The 13527-nt window shown below is 38.6% G+C and overlaps 1 protein-coding gene across 6 annotated transcripts in view; it reads left to right on the top strand.

Annotated features, from left to right (window-relative positions):
- The window catches only part of LOC143019507 (brefeldin A-inhibited guanine nucleotide-exchange protein 3), a 659822-nt gene that overhangs the window by 269858 nt on the left and 376437 nt on the right, over positions 1-13527 (top strand). For all 6 annotated transcript variants that reach the window (XM_076175183.1, XM_076175181.1, XM_076175182.1 and 3 more), the window contains exons 17-22: positions 5271-5378; positions 5584-5808; positions 6359-6602; positions 6994-7128; positions 7509-7670; positions 7979-8126. In XM_076175183.1, coding sequence (XP_076031298.1) covers positions 5271-5378; positions 5584-5808; positions 6359-6602; positions 6994-7128; positions 7509-7670; positions 7979-8126 — 1022 coding nt within the window. The remainder of the gene's footprint in view (positions 1-5270; positions 5379-5583; positions 5809-6358; positions 6603-6993; positions 7129-7508; positions 7671-7978; positions 8127-13527) is intronic.

Here is a 13527-nt window from a genome sequence, read left to right as displayed (position 1 = left end):
CTACCCTATCATAAGCCTTTTCCAGATCCATAAAAGCCCAAAAAACATCCTTCCCCTTTCCTATAGCTTTCTCACCTATCTGTCTTACCACAAAGATCTGATCTACACAACCTCTACCTGTCCTAAATCCACACTGTTCCTCACCAATTACTCCTTCTGTTCCTCTCCTAATCCTCTCAATCAAGATCCTCCCATAAGCCTTCCCATTTACACATAACAAGCTAATCCCTCTGAAACTACTACATTCACACTTGTCCCCTTTTCCCTTGTAAAGAGAAACTATACAGGCACTCCTCCAGTCCTCCGGCACTCTACCTTCTCTCCAGCAAACATTAAATAACCTCACCAGCTAATCCACCATCACTGTACCTCCCTTTTTCAGACATTCTGCATGGCATCCATCCAGACCAGGTGCCTTACCTGCTTTCATCATCTTAACAACTGCCTTCATCTCATCCTTCCTTATTTCTCCTCCATTTTCCTCACTCATCACTCTCATTTTCTTCGCATTTCCCACTGCAGCTATCTTTCCCTCCCTATCCTCCTTCACATTTAGCAACTCCCTAAAATATTATGCCCATCTTCCTCTTACTGCCTTCTCTTCCATTATCATCTCTCCATCTGCACCTTTTACCTTTTCTTCTCTACTTGATTCGCCTCCTCTTCCTCTCTTAATTTCTTTCCAAAACATCTTTTTATTACTTTCAAAATCTTCTGTCATACTCTTACCCAATTTCACATCTGCTCTCCTCTTTGCCTCTACCTTTTGCTTTGCTTCTCTTTTCTTTTCTTTGGACTCATATGACTCCCTCGTCCTATTTTGTAACCAATCTGTGAAAGCTCGCTTCTTCTCTTCTACAACCTTCTTTGTTTCCTCGTCCCACCATTCACTACCCTTTCTTCTATTTCCCCCTGTCCTTCTTGTTCCACACACCATCCTTGCACACATTGTGACTCCCTCCTTGAACCATCCCCATTCCTCCTCCACACCCAGCTCTACTCTATCCTTCACTCCCTCCCACTCCTCCTTCAGCTTCTTTTCATACTCGTTCTCCTTTTCCTTCTCATTCAAAGAGTTCACTCTAAGCACCTCCCTACCTTTTGTCCCTTTCCTCTTTCTCCATCTATCCACTCTCAACTTTCCACCAAAAAATGATCTGATATTCCCCCACCCTCTCCCTTTAGCACATGTACATCCTTAATTCTTCCTATCATAATCCTATTTACCACTACATTATCTATTAGCGCTCTATCTACCACCCTTCCCTCCACCACCAAACTCCATTATGCTACATTTCTTTATTTTGAAGTCTACTTCCCACTTTTGGCTCCATTTCCAAACCTTGTTTAGGTCTCTTTAGTGATTCACAATGCATTTCAGTATTCACTTTCCTCAGCAATTTAGCACTATCTGCAAAGAAGGTCTTGTAACAATCCACATATTCATCCATGTCATCCATATAAATAGCAAACATTATTGGAGCCAATACTGATCCCTGTGGAACTCCACTAATCACCTCCTCCCAAGCTTAATTCTTTTCTCTGAGCACTACTCTCATTTTGCTGTCATGGAAGAAGTCCTCTATCCAGTTTAGTAATTTCCCTTGTATCCCTCCTATGTTTTCAATTTTTTTTTTAGATAATTTTTATGTGGTACTTTGTCAAAGGCTTTTTGTAAGTCTAGGAAAGCACAATCACCCCATCCATCCATTTCTTGTATTATATCCAAATTGTCTCAGGTTTATTATATTGTTTTCTTCCAGGTGTTTTATCCATCTATTCTATATAATTTTTTCACAAATTTTGGCTACAGTGCTTGTAAGATAGACCAGTCTGTAATTTGTTGGTTCTTCTTTGTTTCCTCTGTTATATATTGGTACAATACATTTTTCCATTCCTTTGGTATTTTTCCTTCTTTGTCCATTAATTCTTCTTTACATTCTTTTAGTATCCAATTTGCAATTCTGTCTGGGCTGTGATTTCCTAACATGAAGGTTTCTTAGTTGACTTATTATTTCTTTTTGTGTTATTGTTATTTTCCTCATGGGGGGTGATCATTCATCAGTTCCTTTGTCCCAGTGCTATACTTTTTCTTTAGTGAAAACTGACTTGAAGTGATTGTTCATGACTTCAGGCATTTCTAAATCTTCTGTATATTCTATATTTCTTTGGCATAGTTTCACTATTTCCTGTTTGTTTTTAAGTTTACCATTACGTATCTATAGAATAGTTTGGGTTGATCTTTACTTTTTACTTTTATGTCTTTTTTTTTTCTCTCTGCACACTTTTACATATTCATTTGTATAGTTGATATATATTTGCCACTTGCCATTTTTTTTCCCCTAATCTTTTTTCCATCTTTTCCAAGCTTTTTTAACTTTCATCTTACTGCATTTTCTGTTCAACCAGCACTTAATGTACACCTTTTCCTATTTCTGTTTAGGTACATATTTATTCACTCCTTCATTGTAAATTTCCATCAAAATCATCCATTTCTCTTCCACTTATGTCTCTTCTTTGAAAAAGTTTTCCCAATTTGCACTTTGAAAGAATTTTTTAAGTTTCCCAAAGTCTCATTTCTCCCTATATATATTTCCTCCTTGTTGCAGTACCTAGAACAAATGCATGTCCTAGATATGGACCAAAAGGTCTCCTGTCGGCATGCTCCGCCTTTGTAATCCTTTGTAATCTATGTCACAAATGGTAGTGAAGGGGCTAAGGATTTATTTTTGTGTTCTTCTGCATGGTGAGTCATGATGTAGATGTAAACAAACTAAGCAACAGGTGATGAACAAGATGGATGTCAGAATTTTCTCTGTCCTATACTTCCTTTTACATCCTGTTTTCACATGATGGAAGACTCTCACCAAGATTATGTTGTTATTTTGTTCACTCATTTTCTGTCCAGGCCCTTGTTCTGGAAGCTACATACAATGATGATAGTTGTTGTTTCAAGTTTCATTGACTGGAAATCCACAGCCACTTAGTGGCTGGGAATGGTCTTCAGGGCCTGTCTGTTTTGTTTAGTGTGGGACTATGTGTCACCAGCTGGAAGTAGGAGGAAGAGGGGAGCAAGTCACTAATTGTCACCTCTCCATATGTGAATAGATAGAAGAAATCCAGTTAAGTTGACCGATCTTTGGCTTTTTCTAAAGACTGCATGTCAGCCCCTTGGGACTGCTCCTCCAGGTGTACAGTGCTCGACAAGGATGTACAAACGGTTAGCGAGAATGAGTGATGAGGAGTGTTGAGGACTGTTTTTGCTGAAATGCACAATTTTATATAAAAAAATTAGCATATGGTTGCATTGTTTGACCTATTTTCTTTAAAATGTGTGATTTCCATGTAATTTGATCAAAGAGAAGCTACGTTTTTATCCTCTACAAAATTACCAACCACATACTGTCCGACTCACTAATTGCCGACCTCAACCAATGATGGTTTTTGCTGAAATCCACAATTTTATATGAAAAATTAGCATATGGTTTTATTTTTTGACCTATTTTCTTTAAAATGTGTGATTTCTATGTAATTTGATTTAAGAGAAGTTACGTTTTTATCTGCAAAATTACCCACAACAACTATGAATACCATGTGGTTTTTGCTGAAATGCACAATTTCATATAAAGTATTAGCATATAGTTGCATTATTTGACAAGGACGGTTTTTGCTGAAATGCACGATTTTATATAAAGAAAATAGCATATGATTGTATTATTTGACATATTTTCTTTAAAATGTGGGATTTTCATGTAATTTGATAAAAATGAAGTTACGTTTTATCATCTGCAAACTTACCGACCACAGCTATGAATATCGTCCGACTCATTAATAGCCGACCAAACTCAAACAAGAAAGGTTTTTGCTGAAATGCACGATTGTATATAAAAAATCAGCATATGGTTGCATTATTTGACCTATTTTCTTTAAAATGTGTGATTTCCATGTAATTTGATCAGAGAGAAGTTACATTTTTATCCTCTGCAAAATTGCCAGCCACAGCTATGAATACTGTCCGATGGTTTTTCCTGAAATGCTTGATTGGTCAAATTACATGAAAATTACACATTTTAAAGAAAATAGTCAAAATAATTTAACTATATGCAATCTATTACACTAATAACACAATAGTAAGAAACTTAATAGAGTGTAGTTTGATCCATACCACCAGTGATCATAGATGGCGGGCTGGACGAATCGTAGCTGTGGTCGGTAATTTTGCAGAGGATAAAAGCGTAACTTCTCTTTGATCAAATTACATGGAAATCACACATTTTAAAGAAAATAGGTCAAATAATGCAACCATATGCTAATTTTTTATATAAAATTGTGCATTTGAGCAAAAACCGTCATTGTTTGGTTGAGGTCGCCAATGAGTGAGTTGGATGGTATGTGGTTGGTAATTTTGTAGGGGATAAAAACATAACTTCTCTTTGGTCAAATTACATGGAAATCACACATTTTAAAGAAACTAGGTCAAATAATGCAACCATAAGCTAATTTTTTATATAAAATTGTGCATTTCAACAAAAACAGTCCTCAACACTCCTCATCACTCATTCTCACTAACCGTTCGTACATCCTTGTCGAGCACTGTAGGTAAGGAGGTTGATAGGTTTTAAAAATGGCAACAAGGAGATGATTTTCTGTTCTGTCCATCTTGTTGGACCACCATAAGCAGGCACTTGTGGGTCCCCGGAGGAACACACCACCACCATGAAGTGTCTTCTATCTTCCTTATCCTAATTCTTTGATTCATTGCTTCAGCCTTGTGTTCACCGAGTATCAATTAAAATTTACTGATAGATCATCACTTCATCCTCTTTTTTACCTTGTCTATCATGTCTTCAGCTTAAGTATCCAACATTTCCCAGTTGAACATCAAGATTAATTGGTAATTTGGTTTTTATATGTATATATATGTACCAATAGGTTTCTTCCCCCATTAAGCAATATAGCCAACTTGGTTACTACTAAACAAAATATTGGGTTCTTGGTAAGGAATTGAGTGAACCTGACAGGGTGGAAACATAGTGATGACATATGAAACCTTAGTACCAGCACCCAATTTATGTCTGTGTGCCCTGGAAATTCAAATTTTGATGACTCATGCATAAACTTGGTGCATTACCCAGAGCCACTCAGGATTTCCTATAAAGTAGTATTGATATGAGCTCATGTTGATTTTTTTTTTTCTTTTTTTCTTTTTTCCCCTCCATATCTGTACTCTTATGAATTACTGTCTTTAATATTTTTTAATATCTTAATAGATCTCGATGGATTGGGTAGCACAGAGCAAGGGAGTCAGTTCCTTTCTGACCATAGAAGATTGGAAAAGGCAGCATCTAATGTGACTCACAGTGCCGAAGTTCTTGCTGGTAAGTACTATCATCAGCATTTACTTCAAATACTTTGTAAAATGTTGCTTTGTGTATGTGAAAGCAAAATGCAGTTCCATTTGAAAAAAGGAGATATTTCTCATGGGATAGAAAGCTTCAAAAGTAAGTTTTATTTATATATATAGCCATTGAAATGAAGGGTAATAGATGAAATATTGATGTAAGATATGTTCATTTGCCTCAGGAATGAAACTTGCTCGTCGAATCCTAACCTGTTGTTGGGAAAGTGTAGTAGCAATCCTTGGGGTTGTCATTGGTAACAAAGGGAATGGAGTGAATGTTCTGAAAACTCCTCTTCGATATGTCCTCAATGTGGAAAACGTATGGGAAGAAACTCGTAAAGCTCAGGAGCTCCTGTCACAATGTCTCAAGGCCCTTCAGTCAGCTGCCAGACTTTCAAATATTTTAGGTAAGGTTTGGCAGTATTTATTTAGATGTTGTTGAGTGATTATGTATTTTGTACCCTTGACCTCTGACATTTGTGGGGGTTAGAAGACAGAAATATATCCAAACAACCTATACCCATAACACACGGAAAGAAATAATCACCATAAGGCATGTAAATAAATTTTATTTCCCCTAAACAGCCAAAACAATGAAAAACAAACTAAATTCAACACAAAATAATCTATGAAAATATTCCAAATTGCAGATGTGGAACCTGCTAATGTTGGTAGTTAGGTGTATTTTTAATTTGGTCATGTTTTTGTTTATAGGTTTTAGTTAAATACAAATGTACTGGTTGCTATAGAAGTAGAAGTAGAGGTGGGCATCACAAATGAAATTTTATTTCCTTAACCAGAAGTACAAAAAGAGACTACTTTACTTTTTGTAACCACAAAAGATATCTTCTAGGCTATTCAAGGAGTTTCAGTGCCTATATAGTGTCTCCTTATAGTATATTGGATATTTCACATGTGTTTAATTATCTTTCATTGACTAATCTTTCAATATATCAGGTTTGCAGAACCGCTGTGGCATAGTTTTTTCACTGCTTTCGTCTGCATCTCTTCCAAGAGAGAAATTTGGAATAGGTAGCTCTGTAACTCAATTGACAACCCCAAGCAGAAGGCTCGCTGCTCCCACCGTTTCTAAAAAATCACAGAGACTCCACAATGCCCATTTACTCTCTATCCATGTCATGATGTCTGCAGGTCTAGAGCTTGGGTCTCATGCTCCTGATTGTTGGGCTCATGTTTTCAGGTTTGCTAGTCTTCATTTTTTTGTATTGGTCTGTATTTGCATATTTCAATGGTCATATGCTGAAGTGTCATGGTTTTTCAATTATTTAACTTTATTTCATGACTTGCAAAATATTGTGACAAAATTAGCCTCAGTTGCATTTTATACAAAATGTAATCTTGATTTTTATATAAGAAATTTTAAGACTAGGAATTATTATTAATAAAGGTAATCATGTTTGTGATATTAAAATGTAATTATTAGAATGGATTAGAGGACTATACCCCTCCAGTCAGTTTGATGTCTGTCAGCTATATTAAGTTGATTCAAATTGTCTAACATCAGTTGAACAAAATTTCTGTTATTATATTGTCTACATGTCTAAGTTGAAGGTTGGTATATGTCTTTCTAGATGTTGTATTTATCTATCTGAACTGGAGCACAAGTTCTTTAGCCAGAGTAGCAGCTATCAGACCTTTCCCAGGATCACCACAAGTCCAGTGAAGAGTGAAAGGAAGGACTCCAAATCATCTGATGACTTGTTTAGGTAATGTGTTTGGGGAACTTAGGGGGCCAAGTACACTAGTATAGTAGAATCTGGAGGTGAGAAATGAGATCAAAGGTAGTTAAATTCTGCTACAGTCAAATGTGTGATGTGAGTGAGGGCATGTAGTCAAATGGCTAAGTTCTGAAAAAACATTCATGCCTTCCCCTCTGCAGGAAGGTTAACATCTGCAATGTTGATAGAAGTGTCATTTGTATCTTGTTTACCAAATGGTAGCACTATCCCTGATCACTTGAAGCAAGCTCTTGCCCATAATTTTTTTTATTATATTGATATCAGTGACAGTATTTAACACACATTTCCATTTCTTTATAATACGTGTATACCTCAAATTAGTTTTTATCTCCTGTATTTTTTTGTAGTGATGATCTCTACAGCTACATGGCTCCAATATCACCGGTGACACCCAATATTGACATTGAGCAGTTAGTGAAAGATAGCCAATTGGATAGTAATTCTAATGGATTCCTATCACCGCAGCACACAGCCAAAGCCATTTGTGCACTGTCTCAGCAGGTGGACAGGTTAGTTTGGGTTGGCAAATCTGCTACATGGTCAGGGTATGGAATAACAAATTATATAATCAAGTGTGAATGGGCTAGTATCAGTTTTGTTCATAGTGCCTTTTTTTTTTTTTTTTTTTACTTATTCTAAAAGATTTACTGTACTTTTTTTGGTGGTGGTGGTGATTAAGGATCTTGTATTATTTTCATACCTAAAGTTTTTGTTTAAAGTTCATGTTTAAAATTTAATTAGAAATATTACTGAGTGAACGTAAGTGTTCATGACAATTAAGACATGTTTAGAATGTTATTTCATTTGGGAAATGCAGGCTGTTTGATGATGCGGCTACCAAGCTCAACCTCTCGGCACTTCTTAGTTTTCTGACAGAACTATGTGCAGCATCTCAAGCACAGCTCTTCTCAAAAATGACTAAAGAAAAGCCAAGAAAGGGAATGATTAGATGGCCTAAGAAAAAGGTAAGTCAAACTCCACAGAAGATCATGTTAACCTAACCTAACTTGACCCAGCCTTACTTAACATGGAGTGCATATTACCTAGCCATGAAGTGAACCCCTCATACCCCCAACTGGGTTGTATATTACCTAGCTAAGTGGCTTTACCCTCCAGACCACCCTAATTGGGTGTATTTACTTGTCTATCTATTCAATATGCCAAGGGCTTTTTTCCCTCATACAAAGGGAGTTTTAAAATAGTAGTGGAGCCTGTATTAGAGTCGGAAATGGAGAGAGTGAGTGGTTTGAGTTAAAGGCAGGACTTCACCAGGGACGTGTTGTGTCACCTTAGCTGTTAGATTTATACTTGGATGGGTTGGTGTGAGAGGTAGACACAAGGGTGGTGGGTTGGGGATTGAAGGTGGTTGGGGAAAATGGAGAAAGGTGGGAGATAAGTCAGTTGTAGTTTGCTTATGATGCTGTGTTTGTGGCAGGATCAGAGGGGGGATTGAGGAGGTTAGTGACAGAGTTTGGGAAGGTCTGTGAAAGAAGGAAGTTGAAGATCAATGTGGGTAAAAGTAAGCTGATGAGGTGTACAAGGGGAGAAAATGGCAGCAGACTGGAAGTGAATATTAAGGGAGAGAGACTGGAGGAAGTGAATAGTTTTAGATGCTTGGGTGCAAATGTGGTGGGAAAGGGAGGAGTGGAGGTGGAATGTGGATTGAGAGAAACAAGTAAATGCCTTGGTGGATTAAAAAGTGTAATGAGAAACAGACATTTGGGAATGGAAGCAAAAAGATTGTATGAATAATGATTGTGCTGACAGCATTGTATGGGGTAGAAGCATGGAACATAAAAGAGGAGGAGTTTGAATGTGTTTGAGATGAGGTGTCTGAGAAGTATGATAGGGGTTACTAGGCTGGATTGAGTGAGAAACAAGGAGGTGAGGAGAAGAGTGGGGCTGGAAAGGGAGTTGGGAGATGGGGTTGATGAAGGAGTGTTGGGCTAGTTTGAACACATGGAAGGAATGAGTGAAGAAAAGAGGTGTAAAAGTAAAAGAGGTCTGGAAGGCAGAGGTGAGAGGCAACCAAGGATGGGATGGATGGATAGGGTAAAAGGGGCATAGGGAAAGAGGGGAGTGTTGAGGAAGGAAGGGAGAATACAGAAGATAAGGGTTAAAGGAGAATGGTTGTGTTTGGATAATTCTGTGATGCATGAAAGAGAGTGGGTGCACTAAAAAAAAGACTATGTGTGAAAAGTAATTTGATGCAGCCTGAAGGGATTTCTCCCCGTCTTCTCTTTTTCTGCATGAGGGGATGGAGAGGGGGGTCACTGATATGAAATGGCCTTGCTGTGGATGTGCTCTGTCTTGCAACACTGCTTCTGACCCAGGGCATTTGGCGAGATGCATGGGTGACCTGTCATCCAGGAGGAACCAAGATAAGAGGGTGGAAGGGGGTGAATGGGAGTGGAGTGTGTGGGGATGGAATGGGTGGGAGTGTATTTTATGCCTTTGTTTTTTGGCTACCTTTCATGTAAAGGGTATATGTATTTTACCTAGTTGTATTTACCTAGTTGTAATATACAGGAGGGGAGCTATGCTCGTGGTGACCTGTCTTTGTATCTCTCCACATCAAGTTTTATCTTAAAATCTTGTATAGTGTTTGCACATACTGTTTTATTATCTAATTTGTTCCATGTATTAATCGCTCTGTGTGGGAAACTGTTCCTTTTCAAGTTTTTTCTATAACTATCTTTTTTTTTTTGTTTTTTTTTTCCGTGTCCTCTTGTTTTACCGTTGTCCCACACTAACAGGTCGCTCCTGTCTAAAACTTCCATTCCTTTCATTATTCTGTAGATAGTCAGCAAATCTCCTCTTTCTCTTCTTTGTTCCAGAGTTGGTAGGTCCAGTTTGGATAGTCTTTGCTCATATGTTAGTTCGGCGAGAGTCGGTGCTAGTTTGGTTGTCGCTCTTTGTAATCTTTCTAGTTTCTAAATATTCTTTTTGGCACTGGGTATCCAAAGTGATGCTGCGTACTCAAGTTTTGGTCTTATTAGTGTAGTTAGTATTTTCTTTATCATTTCTTCATCCATATAAGTAAATGCCACTTTGTTTGACCTCAATAAGTTGTAGGTTTCTCCGAATATTTCATTTATATGCTTATCAGGTTTCATGTCCTTTCCAATCATCACTCCAAGATCTTTTTCAGAGTTTGCTTCTTTTTTTTTTCTTCTCCAATTCTGTAATCTTTTGATATTCTGTTTTTACTCTTTCCAAATTCCATTATACTGCATTTCTTTATATAAATTTCACTTCCCACTTTTGAGTCCAATTCCATATTGTGTCCAGATCTTGTTGCAATGAGTTGCAGTCCTCTTCCGTTTTTACCTTCTTAGGTAATTTTGCATCATCTGCAAAAAAATTCATATAGAACTCCACGCCTTCATTCATGTCATTAATGTATACGGCGAACATGATCGGGGCCAGTACCAATCCTTGCGGGACACCGCTTTTTACTTCTTCCCAGTTGGAGAATTTTTCTCTAATTACAACTCTCATTTTCTTCCCAATCAGGAAGTCTTTCATCCATTCCAATAATTTTCCTCTGATGCCACACTTTGATTCTATCTTATTTATTAATTTCCTATGAGGTACCTTATCAAATGCCTTTTGCAGGTCCAGAAAAGCACAGTCTGCCCATCCATCTCTTTCTTGTATTATGTCTACTAATCTTGAGTAAAAGCAGATCAAATTTGTTGTACATGATCTCCCTTGTCTGAATCCAAATTGATTTGGGTTCAGTATAGATTTTTCTTCCAGGTATTTAACCCATCTGTTTTTGACAACTTTTTCACAAATTTTTGCTATTGTGCTTGTTAGTGAGACCGGTCTGTAGTTAGATGGATCTTCTTTATCACCTCCCTTATAAATTGGTACAATGTTTGCTTTTTTCCAGTCCAATGGTACTTTTCCTTCTTAAAGTCAAGGAGTACATTGCCCTCAAGGATAATGTGGATGAAGGTGAAACTGGGAAAGGAGATGTGGGTCTTTGTAAGTGCATATGGGCCTGGCAGTGAGAAGAGTGTAGAAGAAAGGGAGGCATTTTGGATAGATTTAAATGAGTGCATAGAGGATTTAGGAAGAAATGTAAATGTAATAGTACTGGGAGACCTTAATGCTAGGGTAGGAAATGGTCCAATCGATGGAGTGGTTGGGAAATGTGGAGTTCCAGGAAAGAATCGTACTGGAGAGTTGATGGTGGAAATGTGTCTAGAAAGAGAGTTGATGATAGCAAATACAGTGTTTCGAAAGAAAGTCAAGCATAAGTACACATGGGAGAGGGTGGTGGAGGGAAGGGTGGTAGATAGAGCGCTAATGGATTATGTAGTGGTAAATAGGATTATGATAGGAAGAGTTAACCTCTTCCATACGGTGCCGCCTACGTAGGCGGCATGAGGAGCAAGTGGATACGCGAGGCTGCCATATCGGCGTAATGACATACTCTCTAAACAGTCTTCATCACATTTTCCATGGTTATCAAAATTCATGGGTGAAAGAGAGAACGATCGATATAAGCGGTGACTATTTTTCATGATCAAGTATTATGACGCAACATCGTACGTCTGGCAGCTAATGCTGCCCATGAGATTTTGGCCCGGAGTGAAGTGGTTAAGGATGTACATGTGCTAAGGGGAGAGGGTGGGGGAATATCAGATCATTTTTTGGTGGAAGGTAAGTTGAGAGTGGAGGATAGATGGAGAAAGAGGAAAGGGACAAAAGGTAGGGAGGTTCTTAGAGTGAATTCTTTGAATGAAAAGTGAAAGGAGGAGTATGAAAAGAAGCTGAAGGAGGAGTGGGAGGGAGTAAAGGATAGAGTAGAGCTGGGTGTGGAGGAGGAATGGGGATGGTTCAAGGAGGGAGTCACAAAGTGTGCAAGGATAGTGTGTGGAACAAGAAGGACAGGGGGAAATAGAAGAAAGGGTAGTGAATGGTGGGATGAGGAAACAAAGAAGGTTGTAGAAGAGAAGAAGCGAGCTTTCACAGATTGGTTACAAAATAGGATGAGGGAGTCATATGAGAGGTACAAAGAAAAGAAAAGAGAAGTAAAGCAAAAGGTAAAGGAGGCAAAGAGGAGAGCAGATGTGAAATGGGGTAGGAGTATGACAGAAGATTTTGAAAGTAATAAAAAGATGTTTTGGAAAGAAATTAAGAGAGGAAGAGGAAGCAAATCAAGTAGAGAAGAAAAGGTAAAAGGTGCAGATGGAGAGATGATAATGGAAGAGAAGGCAGTAAGGGGAAGATGGGCATAATATTTTAGGGAGTTGCTAAATGTGAAGGAGGATAGGGAGGGAAAGATAGCTGCAGTGGGAAATGCTAAGAAAATGACCATGATGAATGAGGAGAATGGAGGAGAAATAAGGAAGGATGAAGTGAAGGCAGTTGTAAAGATGATGAAAGCAGGTAAGGCACCTGGTCTGGATGGATGCCATGCAGAGTGTCTGAAAAAGGGAGGTACAGTGATGGTGGACTGGTTGGTGAGGTTATTTAATGTTTGCTGGAGAGAGGGTAGAGTGCCGGAGGACTGGAGGAGTGCCTGTATAGTTTCTCTTTACAAGGGAAAAGGGGACAAGTGTGAATGTAGTAGTTTCAGAGGGATTAGCTTGTTAAGTGTAGTTGGGAAGGCTTATGGGAGGATCTTGATTGAGAGGATTAGGAGAGGAACAGAAGGAGTAATTGGTGAGGAACAGTGTGGATTTAGGACAGGTAGAGGTTGTGTAGATCAGATCTTTGTGGTAAGACAGATATGTGAGAAAGCTATAGGAAAAGGTAAGGATGTTTTTTTGGCTTTTATGGATCTGGAAAAGGCTTACGACAGGGTAGACAGAAAGGCACTGTTGGAGGTTATGCAGATATATGGGATAGGAGGAAAGCTTCTAGGAGCTGTCAAGAGTTTTTATGAGAGTAGTAGAGCTTGTGTCAGGATTGAGAGAGTGAGTGGTTCGAGGTAAAGGTGGGACTTCATCAAGGATGCGTTATGTCGCCCTGGCTGTTCAACTTATACATGGATGGGGTGGTGCGAGAGGTAAATGCAAGGGTAGTGGGTCAGGGATTGGAGATGGTTAAAGAAAAGGGAGAAAAGTGGGAGGTGAGCTAGCTGTTGTTTGTGGACGACACTGTGCTTGTGGCAGGATCGGAGGAGGGATTGAGGAAGTTGGTGGCAGAGTTTGGGAGAGTATGTGATAGAAGAAAGCTAAAGATAAATGTGGGTAAAAGTAAGGTGATGAGATGTACAAGGGGTGAAAGTGGCAGTAGACTGGAAGTGAGCATTAAGGGAGAGTGACTGGAGGAAGTGGATAGTTTTAGATACTTGGGTGGAAATGTGGCAGGAAAAGGTGGAGTGATGGTGGAGGTAGTACGTAGATT

Source organism: Oratosquilla oratoria, chromosome 37 (genome assembly GCF_046742065.1).
Source record: "Oratosquilla oratoria isolate Oo_2021 chromosome 37, ASM4674206v1, whole genome shotgun sequence".
Taxonomy (NCBI): Eukaryota; Metazoa; Arthropoda; class Malacostraca; order Stomatopoda; family Squillidae; genus Oratosquilla; species Oratosquilla oratoria.
This window is presented reverse-complemented; position numbering and strand designations above follow the sequence as displayed.